Source organism: Micropterus salmoides, unplaced genomic scaffold, assembly GCF_014851395.1.
Source record: "Micropterus salmoides isolate LMB-PRFRI ecotype aquatic unplaced genomic scaffold, ASM1485139v1 Ms_hic_scaffold_15, whole genome shotgun sequence".
In the NCBI taxonomy this organism is placed as follows: domain Eukaryota; kingdom Metazoa; phylum Chordata; class Actinopteri; order Centrarchiformes; family Centrarchidae; genus Micropterus; species Micropterus salmoides.
In genome coordinates this window covers 5,384,245-5,396,692 of record NW_024040596.1, presented here as the reverse complement: position 1 = coordinate 5,396,692, position 12,448 = coordinate 5,384,245, and the positions used below count along the sequence as shown (strand labels likewise).

Here is a 12,448-nt window from a genome sequence, read left to right as displayed (position 1 = left end):
CAAGGCAAGTTTGTATTGTAATCAATAAATATGACCAAACCACAGCTACATTCCACTGCTCGGGATAGGAAATACTTTGTTTATCAGTAAAGTAGAATTTGTTGCGACTCCCATTTTGTCATTTTTTTCTGCTCTTTTTAGCCAGCAGGAGGAGGAGGAGGATGGCAACTCTTCACCATGTGGCTCTCCCAAAATTACAGCAAAGAATAACCGTGAAATGGTGAAATACAATACACACTTGATTCCGTATATCATATCACAATCCCTCTTTTTTTTGTGAACATGCAGATAATGGAGACATTGTGTCCTTAATTCCTTTACATAATCTTTTCAAGACACTTGATATGGTAGCCTATTAATCACTGGTTTGTTTCCCTGGTCTCAGTGGTTGCTAAGCATCTTTCTTTCTCGGTGCAGAGTTTTTTCTTTTCATAAAAAAAATATATCTTTGATATATTTGAAATCCTTGCCTACACTAAGGCCAAGCAATAAAACAAATACAACAAATAAAATATAGCTTTAGGTCAGGTACACAGCATAGAAAATGAAGTCAGCATTGGCCAGTGGAAGAGGTATATTTCACACTGACTCATAAGCACAACAAAAACTGAAGCTTACTCTCAAGGAGGTCCTAGATATAGATGTTTTTCCATCATCCAGTAACCGGCGCTGTCAAGTAAAATTCATGTCAGGCATTGTTTGTTTGAAATGTCCTTACTGCTTCTGAAAATTGTTTATAATATTGTGTCCTGTCAGAGATACAACTACTACATTGAGAAAGGGATAGACCTGGAGAATGTGGCTCCTCTTGAGGACTCTTGGCTGGAGAACATTCAGGAAATGATCCCACGTCACCTGAGGAGCCTGAGCACACCATTGGAGCTGCTGGTTGATGAAATTAAGGAGGACTACTTTCTCAGCGTCAAGACAGCAATATGTATTTAATTACACTTAGTAATTAGTCGCGAGCTTTTAATAGATTTAAGCATACAACCTACATGTGTGTATTTGGCCTTTAAACACACAATAATTAGGATGGAAAAGGGGTATTTATATATAATTGATACATTTTAAAATACTTCTTGAAATTAAATTAAAGTTAATAAATAAAAATAATTTTTTTCATTCTCTATTTTATTTAACAGTTTTACCCCCAAATCTCTGGTGACTGGATAATTTGTAATGCATGTAACAATTTGGTAATAAAATATTGTTTGTTTTAATATCTTGTGATTGCAGTGAAATATACATTCAGCGATTCAAGGGAAAATGATGAGGACAAAGTGAAAGATCTGCCCCCTCACAGACTTGAGTAAGTCAACAGGACGTGACGGAGAATGTTGCATGTTTATCTTGTGAGAAGTGTACAGTGCCTCTACTCATTCACACTGTGTAGCATGGCTGTCATGACCACGCCACATAGACATTTCCTTTGTACAAGGCAAAGCTTTGTTTTAATAAGCAGCATTACATTTTCGTATAGGGGAAAAGGTCTGTTCTTCAAAGTGCTTCTGTTATCTTTCACTGTCAGAGTGGAGGTTTTGCCAAAACCATGGAACAAAGCGTTTGTCCATGCACGAAAGAGGATGAGAGATAAGCTTCACTCTATCAACCCCACTATGCAGCAGGTGCTATACTTTTGGCATGTCTGTTACAAGTGAGTATGCTATGATACATTTTTCACTTTTGTTAAAACTCCATCTTGTGTACATTTATTTTTTACTTTTACATATTTTAATAATTTCTTCTCAGAAAAATTTTAAAACATTTTGTATAATACTTGATCAAAAAGTGAGAAGCACAACATGACATGTGAGAAGTAGACAGTGGCATGTGACCCAAAAAGCAGACCATACATGTTTTTTTGGGTTTTTTTAAACCTGTCCTGCCCAGCAGCCTGGTATAGAGTATAATGACCTGGATACCATATTGTGCCAGACAGATTTTACTTTAACAAGAGAGTATTAATATACTCCTTTGTCTGTTTTATTATTTATTTAATTATGTATTGATTTGTCACCGGGCCGGACAGGGGGGCAGACACGGGGATGGGGGGGCACAAACAGACAGCACAGAGAAAGGACAAGACCTGTAAGAGAAGGGGGATGGAAGGTGGGGACAACAGGGAAAAGCTGTAGGAAACACCAATTGCAGAAAGCAACGAAACCTGCAATAGAACAGAGAGGGGGGCTTGGGGAGGAGAAAAACAACAACAACAAACAAACACAAACAAAAACAGCATCAGGAATAGTTCTACCAGGGACAACCTAAGTTTGTTTGTGTCTGTGTGTGTCTGTGTGCGTGTGGGTGAATGTGTCTGTATGTGTGTGTGTGTGTACATGTGTGTGTGCATAAGCCTGTTAAAGAATGTAGTTGTTAGTGAGAGTGGGACGCCACGGCTGTGCCACACTTACCCCAGCAACAGGCAGGCAAGAACCCAAGTAGCCAATAGGGGTGGGAGAAAGAAAAAAACCAAAGACTCCCAGATGCACCGCGATGCAAACGCAGAAGACCCCGACCCAAATGCCAGTTGACAACGTAATGCCGACGGAACGCAAAAAGCGTAACCTGCAGAAGAGCAGCGCCCGGACCGACCGCGGCGCGCACACAACATAGACCAGTGCTCCCCCCCCCACCCAGCACCCCACCGCCGCGCAGCGAACAACCAAAATACCCAAATGCCACCCAATCATCAACACCAATGCACAAGTGACGAGCCCAACGCGCACACTGCGCGAGCACGGCGACACCCAACGCCCAGCAGCCCCCCGCAAATCCCGCGTGCGAGGTCAGGCAAGGGGGAAGCAGCGGGAGCCTCACCTCTGCCGAAGAGGGCCCAGGCGAGGAGAGGAGACAACGGACCCCAGGCCCAGGGACACACCACCCGCCAAGAAATGAGCAAAGGCCACAAGCCCAAGTCCCCAGAACCCTAGGTCAAGGGCGGGCCCCCATGCCAGGGGAGCCCCGACCCCCCCCAGCCCACCGATCAGGCAAGGCCGTCACCAGCCCCACAGCACCCCCGACGCTCGGGGCTCCAGGGGTAGGACACGAGGCCAATGAGAATCTCCCCCACTCCTTCAAAAAGCAGACCATACATGTTTTATTACTTATCATGGCAGGCTATCGTGCATAATTGAATGTTACTCTAAATTGACTTTGCCCTCCTGGATGACCTGTTTGCAGAAATCTCCGTCTGATAGATGTAGAGGAGTTCCACAGCAGAGAGAGTCCATGGAGCTCTCTGTGTTTCAGCAAATTGTCACCAGACATGTTGAAACTGCCAGAGGAATCCTCCTCAAAAAGTGAGTCCACATTATCACATTAACACCAAGATACCTGTTCTCTGTTAAATAGCAATCAGAATCAAAATGTCTTTGTGGATATGACGTGTACACAGACCCCACTGAATACAAACTGGCTCGGGTGACGTGGTGCTCGTACTGAGAGTAAAAGCTAGGTTGCTTACATTTTCAACAAATGCAATGGCAACTCTGCAACAGCGTAAAAATTGAAGCTTCTCTCATGTTTCAACAATTCATTTGAGTTTCAGAGAAATAAACCAACATAATGCACAGTGGGTAATTCAGGAGGCCTGGGACATTGGCACAATCCCAGCTAGAACTTGGCTGGCTCTGCCTCTTTTGAAACTTGAAATCATCAGCCAGTAACTTAACAGACGAGCGCTCTGTCCCAGTTTCCCCATTGGTGTAATTAAATTTTCAGCATCTGTAGTTTGAGGATTAAATGCATATTAACACTGAATAAAATCTTCAATGTGATTTTGCTGTTTCCTACACCAGTTGGTTTCCTGAAGTGCAAAACATTTACTACCAGGGGTGCAGGCGCATGCTGGTGCCTTCCTCCAGCAACATGGCCAAGCTACTGTCTTTCTTCAACTGCGCAGCTGCTCTGATGACCTCCCAGCTACAGAACCTTGCACTAGACTCAATGAGGGACTATACTCAACTAATTTCCCAAGACCCGGTAGGAGAAAGCGATAAAACTTTAAGCCAGTATGTTTTATAAGAGTGGAACAGACTGGGCTGGAAAAACATTTTCAGTTTGACCTAGATGAACACATGGACACTTAAAGTTGCGCTCTTTTTCTGCCTTGTGTAGCGGTCAGTGCGAGCCTATGAGCACCCAGGCTTTGTACTGCATCTGATCCTGGAGGACAGGGAGATCAAGTTTGAGCCTGACCCCAAACTGTATGAAGAGGTGCTCCTTAATGTCTATGAGCTCATGCTCAGGTCTATCAGCATGGTACCGCGTGTGGAAACCAAACTGTACCCTGAGTGGGTAAGAGGAAAAGTGTGTGTGTGTTTGGTTGTATAGCAGTTTATTAGGTACATCTAGCTAAAATTAATGCAGTCTAATTAAACAGTTCTGCAATAAATCCTACCATCATGAAGGAATGTTCAGTTTTAGTTGAACATTGTTTAGAGTGGTGTTGATTTATCTCTATGGTAATTTTGGAGGATGCAGTTTGTAATACTGTTGAACTGCATTGTGTTATTATAAACTAATAGAAAAACCTGTCAGATGTTTCAGTGACAGCAGTAATATTGCCTCGGTGCTTTGTCTGGAATCCCTATTCTGCATTTTGAAATCACAGTAGCTAGCAAACAAATTAGTTTTCTGTTTGGGTTTATACCCTACGTCTTCTTTCTAGCCAGGCTCCCAGTTTGGAAGCACCTTGAAGCCCATCATCCTGCCAGAGATCCTTCAGGCCCAGCAGGAGGAGGTGCGCAGGGTGTTCTGGGCTGAGTGTGTCAGGCCCAAGGAGTATGTCCACGAGTATGATAAATATGCAACACTGGTATCCAGGCAGGCAGAGGACGATGTGGAGCAGTTCCTCAGTGAGCAGCACTCCTTCCAGGAAATGATGGTAGAGGTGATACATTACCAGCAGCTTGCCGACCAGATCCAGTACAATTCCTGCAAGGTACTTGATCGGCAAGAAATGACAATGTGGAGGCCATAAAAGTTAGATATTACTTATAGATTACATTTATATTGTTGACAGTTAGCTGCTGGTGATATCTAAAGACACTTAAAACAAGACTTGTTAGAGTAGAATATGTGCAGTTGTATTGAAAAGAGAACAAGTACTTGATTGGCCATGTGCAGAGACTGCAATGAGGTTGCTAATATTTCTTTACTTTCTAATTTCAGTGATTATTATTATTCCAAAACTTAAGTTCTCAGTATCAGCAGTCTTTAAATATTGATATTTTCCATACCTGTCAGGTTTATTTGAAAGTCATTTCTTACATGTTAATTGTGTACTGACTAATACTTTGGGCTTCAGGTTGTACGTCTTGGCATGTTTGAGGTTCAGTCCCATAAGCTTGTCCACTCTCTCGTCAAGCGTGCTCAGGAGCTACAGCAGAAACTGATTACACAGATGCTGCAGGACCATCAGGAAATCAACAAGACGTCAGTTGGTTCATTGTTTTCACTTTCTCTCCACATCCACTTTAAAATCTTAAAATGCATCTGATTCAAGTTTTTAAAAGGTTGACAGGGATCAACAGCAATTTCTGTTTGACATACACCTCTGAAGTTTCAGAGTTCAGACTTTAGTTGGCTTCTCTAGAGCCTCGGAATAAACATTGTGCAGGTCAAAGGTTGGACACAGCGGCACCTTTTTTGGTTTTAGTCCCACTGTTAGCTGCTCTATTGGCCTGTATCCCAATGGCACTTCCTAGCTCTAAGCTTTGCGAAAATAAGATTATAAATCTGTGAAACCCATCATCTCCGTCACTGAATTAATGCTGTTTCTTTCACAGACTCTGTAGTGAATTTGAGAAGATTGCAGAGAAGGCACTGAGCACACCATCTGACACGAAGAAACTAATGGAGCTTAAGGTAACTACTGCAAATTCTTGTCACACAGAACAGCTTGGTGCAGTGTGCTACAGTATTGTCCCTCACGCATCTGTCAACAAGCAGTTAGGAATGTCATTACACATTAGAGTCAGTAATAACAGATGTAGACCTTATATTTCTTTTCATGGTTCTGGGTGTAGGCCTCAGGCTTTCCTAAACCCTAGGCTAGATAAAGCCTAGGATGTCTTGTTGTTCAGAAAAGCAAAGCTGGTGGCCATGCTCTTCAGTAAACCTCATTCATTCCCAGCTTGTCACATAGCAACGCAGTAAACAGCGTCACACAGTGCACCAGGAAAAGTTGAGACTAGCTGAACCAGTTGCCAAAGTTAAAACAACTTATTAACTATGTCGGTTTTCAGTTGACATCATGATTTTGACTTAAAGAAGACATGGCTGCAACAAAACAGACTTTACAAGATATACAATGTAAATGGCTTTCCATAGAATTTTCATTTTAAAATCAGAGCTCAATGTTGGTCAATCCTGTGGGAAAAGCCATATTTTGACTTGAAGTAGACCAAATGTTGACATTGCCTTTGGTACAGTATTTTGTCTGGTTAAAGCCCAGATTCCTGTGTTTCTCTTTCACTAATAATTTGCTTTGATTCAATGCACGTTGTTAAGTCAAATATCCCACTGTTTCAGTATTTATTTATATTTCTGTATTATTTCTGTATTATTTATGTAGTGTACGTCTGTATATTATTGAATAGTAAACTAGAAAAGGCAACATTTTCTGAAGCTTAGGTGTCACTACTGTTAAACTGAAGTGTTGGTTGTAGATAAACAGTGATCATAATAACATGATATGAGTGAGCGTTTAAGAGTGTGCATTGTTCAATGTAAGCTCATTAATAATTGCTTTCTTTGAATTTGAATTTGAGTATAACCACACCACTGTATATTGTTGTCAATCACTCCCATCCAGGTCTACATGAATAAGGTGCAGATTACAGAGATGCCTCTGTTGGAGCAGAGACTGGCAGACTCCAACACACAATTGTGTTTCCTGATGGACTTTGTCACCCTCTCACCATTGGACATGGAGGTCAACACACAGGCCATCCAGTGGCTTAAGCGTATGCCATCCATCTTTAAGGAGCACCGACAGATCATTACTGAAAAGACAGAGCATTATCAGACTGCCCTTAAGGTCTGTGTTTCTACTTTACCATCAGTCCATTGATCTGGATGTTTTTGCATCAGAATTGTAGAACTGTAGAAAACATTGTTGATTGCTAGAAAGCAAAGAGTGCATTTCTGTATGTGCATTCCAGTTGTGCCGTGAACGCTTTGTGGAAGAACTGGAGAGCTACAGCGTACAGATGGAGGAGTTTACCACCTTTGGTGAGCTGACGGATCTCAGCAAGTACTTGAAAAAGTCCCAGGCCCTCTATGCTAAACTGGAGTTAGCCATGGAAAAGGTACATGAGGATTACAGTGATTAAAGATGTGGGAGTGGAGATGAAGCTCTGTCAAATAGAAGCTATGAGAGAGCGACAGTAGGCCAGTTTTGCACTAAATCATGCAGAATAATTTCAGCTATACTGATGCCCAAACCATGACCAACTTTGTACTGATACTCAACCAGTGTTTGTATCAGTACAAAGACAATCCCCTTTTGTGTAATCATTCAAGGCTGAGCATAATCTTTAATTTTAGAAGAACTTCCTTCACAAATTACACGAGAAGAGGTTGTATGAATTGGTGGTCATGGATAAGCATGTTTCTGACTGAAGGATATATATTTATTGGACAGTGGATTATTGCATTGTAGATGTATTTGAAGGTGAATTAAAGTATGTGCTTTGAAATATTTAACCTCTAGAGGGCAGCATTGGCTGTAAAAATAACACAGAAGTTGTAAAGGCTTTAGATCTGGTGTTTGTCACCCATACATTGAAACTCATCTACTTGTTTCATTTATCTATTCTCTGTATGTGTTTTTTTATTTCTGTCTTCTTTTATCCTTCCATCTTTACTCATCTTTCTGCCTCTCTGAAAAGATAAATGATTTCAATCTAGAGGAGGAAGCCTATGGCTGGCCTGTTTCCCAATACACACAGCGTAAGAAGATCCAGGACAAGCTTACACCCTTCCTGCGCCTCTATGAGACAGCCACTGATTTTCTAAACCAGTACGAGCAGTGGCTCCATGGACCGCTCTCGGTGTGAACCCAGACAAGGTACCAGAATTTGTAAATTCTTTAATTTATCAGTCACGTTATACCAATAATAGAACACAAGTTTGTTTATTGATGAAATAAAAAGGTGTGTGGTGTCCTGTGGTGATGGCAAGGTGTGCAAGGAAGGGAAAACTGCACAGCATTTGTAGTAGGTGCATGTACCCATTGATACATTGTGATTATCAGCAGTAACAGAGGAATCTGAAGGTAATGTTTTGTTTTAGATTCTGTATCATTCACAGTAATGCTTCAGGCTTTTTAAAGGTGCCAGTGTTACACACCGTCTCACACGCTCTCACCCTGCCTCAGTGTCCTGCTCCCACTGTTTGATTGACTGTTTCTGAATATACTGATGTGTTAAAGCAAGACAATTCTCATTAGCTTTTTTATAGCAGCAATTTGGCTTCTCATGGAATGACAACCGCCAGGCAAAGCAAGTTTTTTTTATAGCGTCTTTCAACAACAAGGTAATTCAAAGAGCTTTATAGTAGACATAAAAAGGCATCACGACAAGATGTAAAAGAAACGCAAGGCTATATAAAAAAACACATAAATAGGATAATAGATAAGGAGTAAGATAAAGTAACGGATGAATATAAAGTGAAAAAATCATTAAACAGGGGACAGTTACTCTGCAGTTACAGTGCAGTGTGTAACTGTACTCCACAGGTGAAACTAAAAAGATTAATGACGTTTCAGTTCTAATGAAGTCAGACAGCTTTATATAACTAAGGCCCTGGAATAGATATTCAGTTCTGCTGCTTCTACTACAACAATTAACAGTATTGCCACCCCGTTCTTCCTAAAGACACCATAGTGCCCATGTAAGACACCGTAGCAACCACCTAGCAACCATCTGGTACCTCCTTAGCAACTGCACACTAGCAACCACCCCAAGCATCCTAGCACCTAAACATGCCCTGCCAACAACTTCACATCTCCTTCCTGTCTGACTTCATTTACCATTTTGTGATAGGAATCAAGCATAGCGTTAGTTCAGGCAGGCAACAAAGTCAACTTCAGCTCACAATTGCAGCACATTAGCTGATAGCAGCTATCTTAAAGCCAGTCACATCATATGACAACACAGCTGATTCATCTCTTAGCTTTCATTGGCAAATTCCATACAAAGCGCCTTATCTAAGCTGCTATAGCCTGCCTGCCCTTGCTGCTTCCTCTGCAAGCACCTTGTAACCTGCCGCCACCCCAGGTCCTGCTTTCAGACTCTCTGATTAATCACGTTATTGATGCCTGTTCTGTACCCTGGGGGGGCTTTGCAGCCACTCTCTAACTTATACAAGGTACAAGGTTGCTTATTTGTCATTACAAGGCAAAAGGCTGCATAACAAAACTGTAGGCGCGAAGTGAAGGGCAGGGAGATCCCAGAACAGAGCCATACCACTAAACATAACTTACTGTTGCACATATCAGTTATTGAAGTAGCAAAATGGCCATTTATGCCAATACTCATATTAAGGCTGAACAATCCATCGAAATCAAGCAGGAGGTGCAATATTTGTTGAAGGCAAAATGTGTGTCAAAATACCATTTTAAATTAAATATTGTTTTACTGCAGAGATGTTCTGGCCATCACATCATACTCTACAGACATAAGTTAAAAAAATGATACCATAATCATTTAAATGTTTTTTTTTTTATTAGATTACATAAAAAAAGTAATTCCCCTAATATGACTAATCATATCGCAATTGCGACATCAGTCAAAATAATTGCAATTAGATATTTTTTCCAATCGTTCATGCCTAACTCATATGTTTGTTCCTATAACAGTTTCTGTGAAATTACAGAAGTGATTGGTTATTCTATCATTTCACTTGACAATTCATTTATTGTTATTCTATTTTTTTCCCCGTGTCTTCGTAATGCAAACCCCTACCCATGTAGGTAGAAGGGGATGTTGGTAACTACTGGCGCACTCTGTACAAGCTGGAAAAAGGCTTCAGTGATGTACCCAAAGCCCTGCACATAGCCACCACTATGAAGACTAAGGTGGAGGACTTCAAGGAGCATATTCCTATGATGCAGGTAAGACCCTAACAGAAAGATGTAATAAACTTTAATTTCAGTTACTTAATAATAGAAATAAACAATAGTTTCAATTCAAACGTATTCACACTAGATTATTTAAGTCTTTTTTTGTACTACTAATCCTTCAAAGGTACTATGCAACCCAGGTCTGCGTGACCGCCACTGGAATGCCATGTCGGAGATGGCTGGCATCTCCCTGCAGCCAGCCGATGACCAGGCCTGTGTGGCTCACTTCCTATCCATGCAGCTAGAACAGCACCTGAGCAGCTTTGAAGGAATCAGCGAGGCAGCCAGCAAGGAATACTCCCTGGAGAAAGCCATGGAAAAAATGGCCAGTGAGTGGGGTGACATGGAGTTCAGCCTCCTGGCCTACCGAGAAACTGGCACCTCCATCCTGTCATCTGTGGATGAAGTGCAGATGCTGTTGGACGATCACATTGTGAAGACACAAACCATGAGGGGCTCACCTTTTATTAAACCTTTTGAGGTGGAGATACGGTAAGAGATAAGAAGATTCGCTCACTGTTGTTAAGCTACAATCCATTACCAGTGTGTGCATTGCATGCTACAGACAGTTCCCCACCAACCACACCCCTAATATTAGCTTATCAATTTAGCAACCAACATTGCTCTTTTTGACAATAGCTGTGTAGTAAGTTTTAATTGCATAACTCAGAATCTTACTGACTTAGATCTTGGCAAATAGTCCCTCACTATCCTCTCCCACTCTGCAGAGGTGAGTGACACTGCTAAATCTTGTTCCTAATGGGTCTGAGCTAGGGCAATGAAATTCGAAGAATAATGAAACAACAACCTGTGAAGACCTGTCTGAAGCTAAAGACGGGAATTTTTTGTCTGTCTCAGAACTGTAGTTAAAATATTCTTTGTGAAACTTGGAAAACAATGGTTTCAATTGAGCACACTGTATAATTAATGCATTACTATTCAGTTTTTATCAGCCTCTGAATTCTGCAAATGAAACTCTTTAATTTATGAGAGTATAGCAATATTATGTTGCTGTCAGGCACTGTTTGACACAGGATTCCCTGCAGCTTTTAAAATGTATTATGCCATATTGGGCATTGGGATGCTGAAACAGCTACTGTTTTTAAGGGGGGTGATCCCTAACATTGTTTTGAAAAGTGCTCTCTAAATGAAGGTTATTATTAATATTATTATAATCATACAAATAAATCAGTTTGTCACATCGTGTCTCATAGAGTAAATCCCAACTACTACATATTAGAGGATATCTGATGAAAGATAAATACACTTCTAGGATGCCCAAACCCATTTCACTTTTAAGCAGTGATCATTTTTAAGTTTCTGGTCCTTCAACAAAAAGTGGAAAATGATTTTTGTAAATCAGGTTAAGGTTTAGAACATGGTTCCTTATACAGGTCATATAGACCCTGTTTTCAACAATACACTTGATGAACTGTAGTTGTGGCCGCCCCATCCCTAACTTTGTATTCCCACTTATATGTACTCATTTTCTTCTGTAGGGAATGGGAGGGCAAATTGCTGCTCCTCCAAGAGATTCTGGATGAATGGTTAAAGGTGCAGTCCACTTGGCTTTACCTGGAGCCCATATTCAGTTCCCCGGACATCATGACTCAGATGCCTGAAGAAGGACGCCGTTTCATATCTGTTGACAAAACCTGGAGGGACACCATGAAACAAGTTTCCCTGGTAACTTTGATTTAAGTTTATTTTATTATGTTTGATTTTGTTATTGCAGCAGGATGCAGGACTGATTAGGGAGACCATCTTTAATACAAAGATCTCTGTGTCGAGGGGCACGCGCAGATAAAGGAGCTTATTGTTAGGTGGATCAGTAGACTATCACTATCCAAAAGGAGGAATCTGGGGGATGATCTATTTGCTAAGGCGAAGATCAGAGCATTTCATTTAATTACAGTCAGGATCACTATCATTACTGTAGGGGGAACTACTGTAGATAGAACAGATATGTCATAAATGACAATAGGTTTGCAATAAAGTACATTTTAGTAAGTTTATTACAGTAACCCATCTAAGCATCTATTATAGAGCAACAAAAACTCAACCCTAAATTTCTGTGTAGCCAGACATCTGCAGTTAAAGGAGACATTCTGTAAATTTGGCTTTAAAGACCAGTTAGTAGGTGGTGGCCAGAACAATAAAACTTCCCTTGACCAAGGGAAATGTTAATTGACTAAAAATAGGATTGGTTGCTGTGGGTGATACATCAGGGCTATACCTGTGCCTGTTTGCCTGTACTTTTCTCTTCATTACCCTACCATTATAGAGATGGCTTGTTGCCCATGAATAAAATTACTG

At 41.0% G+C, this 12,448-nt stretch overlaps 1 protein-coding gene across 1 annotated transcript in view; it reads left to right on the top strand.

The window, feature by feature from the left end:
- LOC119903844 (dynein heavy chain 7, axonemal-like) overlaps nucleotides 1-12,448 on the top strand; it is a 77,523-nt gene that overhangs the window by 1,365 nt on the left and 63,710 nt on the right. The window contains 18 exon segments of the mRNA XM_038720092.1: nucleotides 142-220; nucleotides 757-937; nucleotides 1,240-1,312; nucleotides 1,532-1,657; nucleotides 3,184-3,218; nucleotides 3,221-3,302; nucleotides 3,801-3,984; nucleotides 4,120-4,299; nucleotides 4,673-4,945; nucleotides 5,312-5,439; nucleotides 5,793-5,871; nucleotides 6,821-7,045; nucleotides 7,170-7,316; nucleotides 7,899-8,058; nucleotides 8,061-8,077; nucleotides 9,983-10,123; nucleotides 10,257-10,624; nucleotides 11,632-11,818. Of these exon segments, the coding sequence (XP_038576020.1) occupies nucleotides 142-220; nucleotides 757-937; nucleotides 1,240-1,312; nucleotides 1,532-1,657; nucleotides 3,184-3,218; nucleotides 3,221-3,302; nucleotides 3,801-3,984; nucleotides 4,120-4,299; nucleotides 4,673-4,945; nucleotides 5,312-5,439; nucleotides 5,793-5,871; nucleotides 6,821-7,045; nucleotides 7,170-7,316; nucleotides 7,899-8,058; nucleotides 8,061-8,077; nucleotides 9,983-10,123; nucleotides 10,257-10,624; nucleotides 11,632-11,818 (2,665 nt within the window).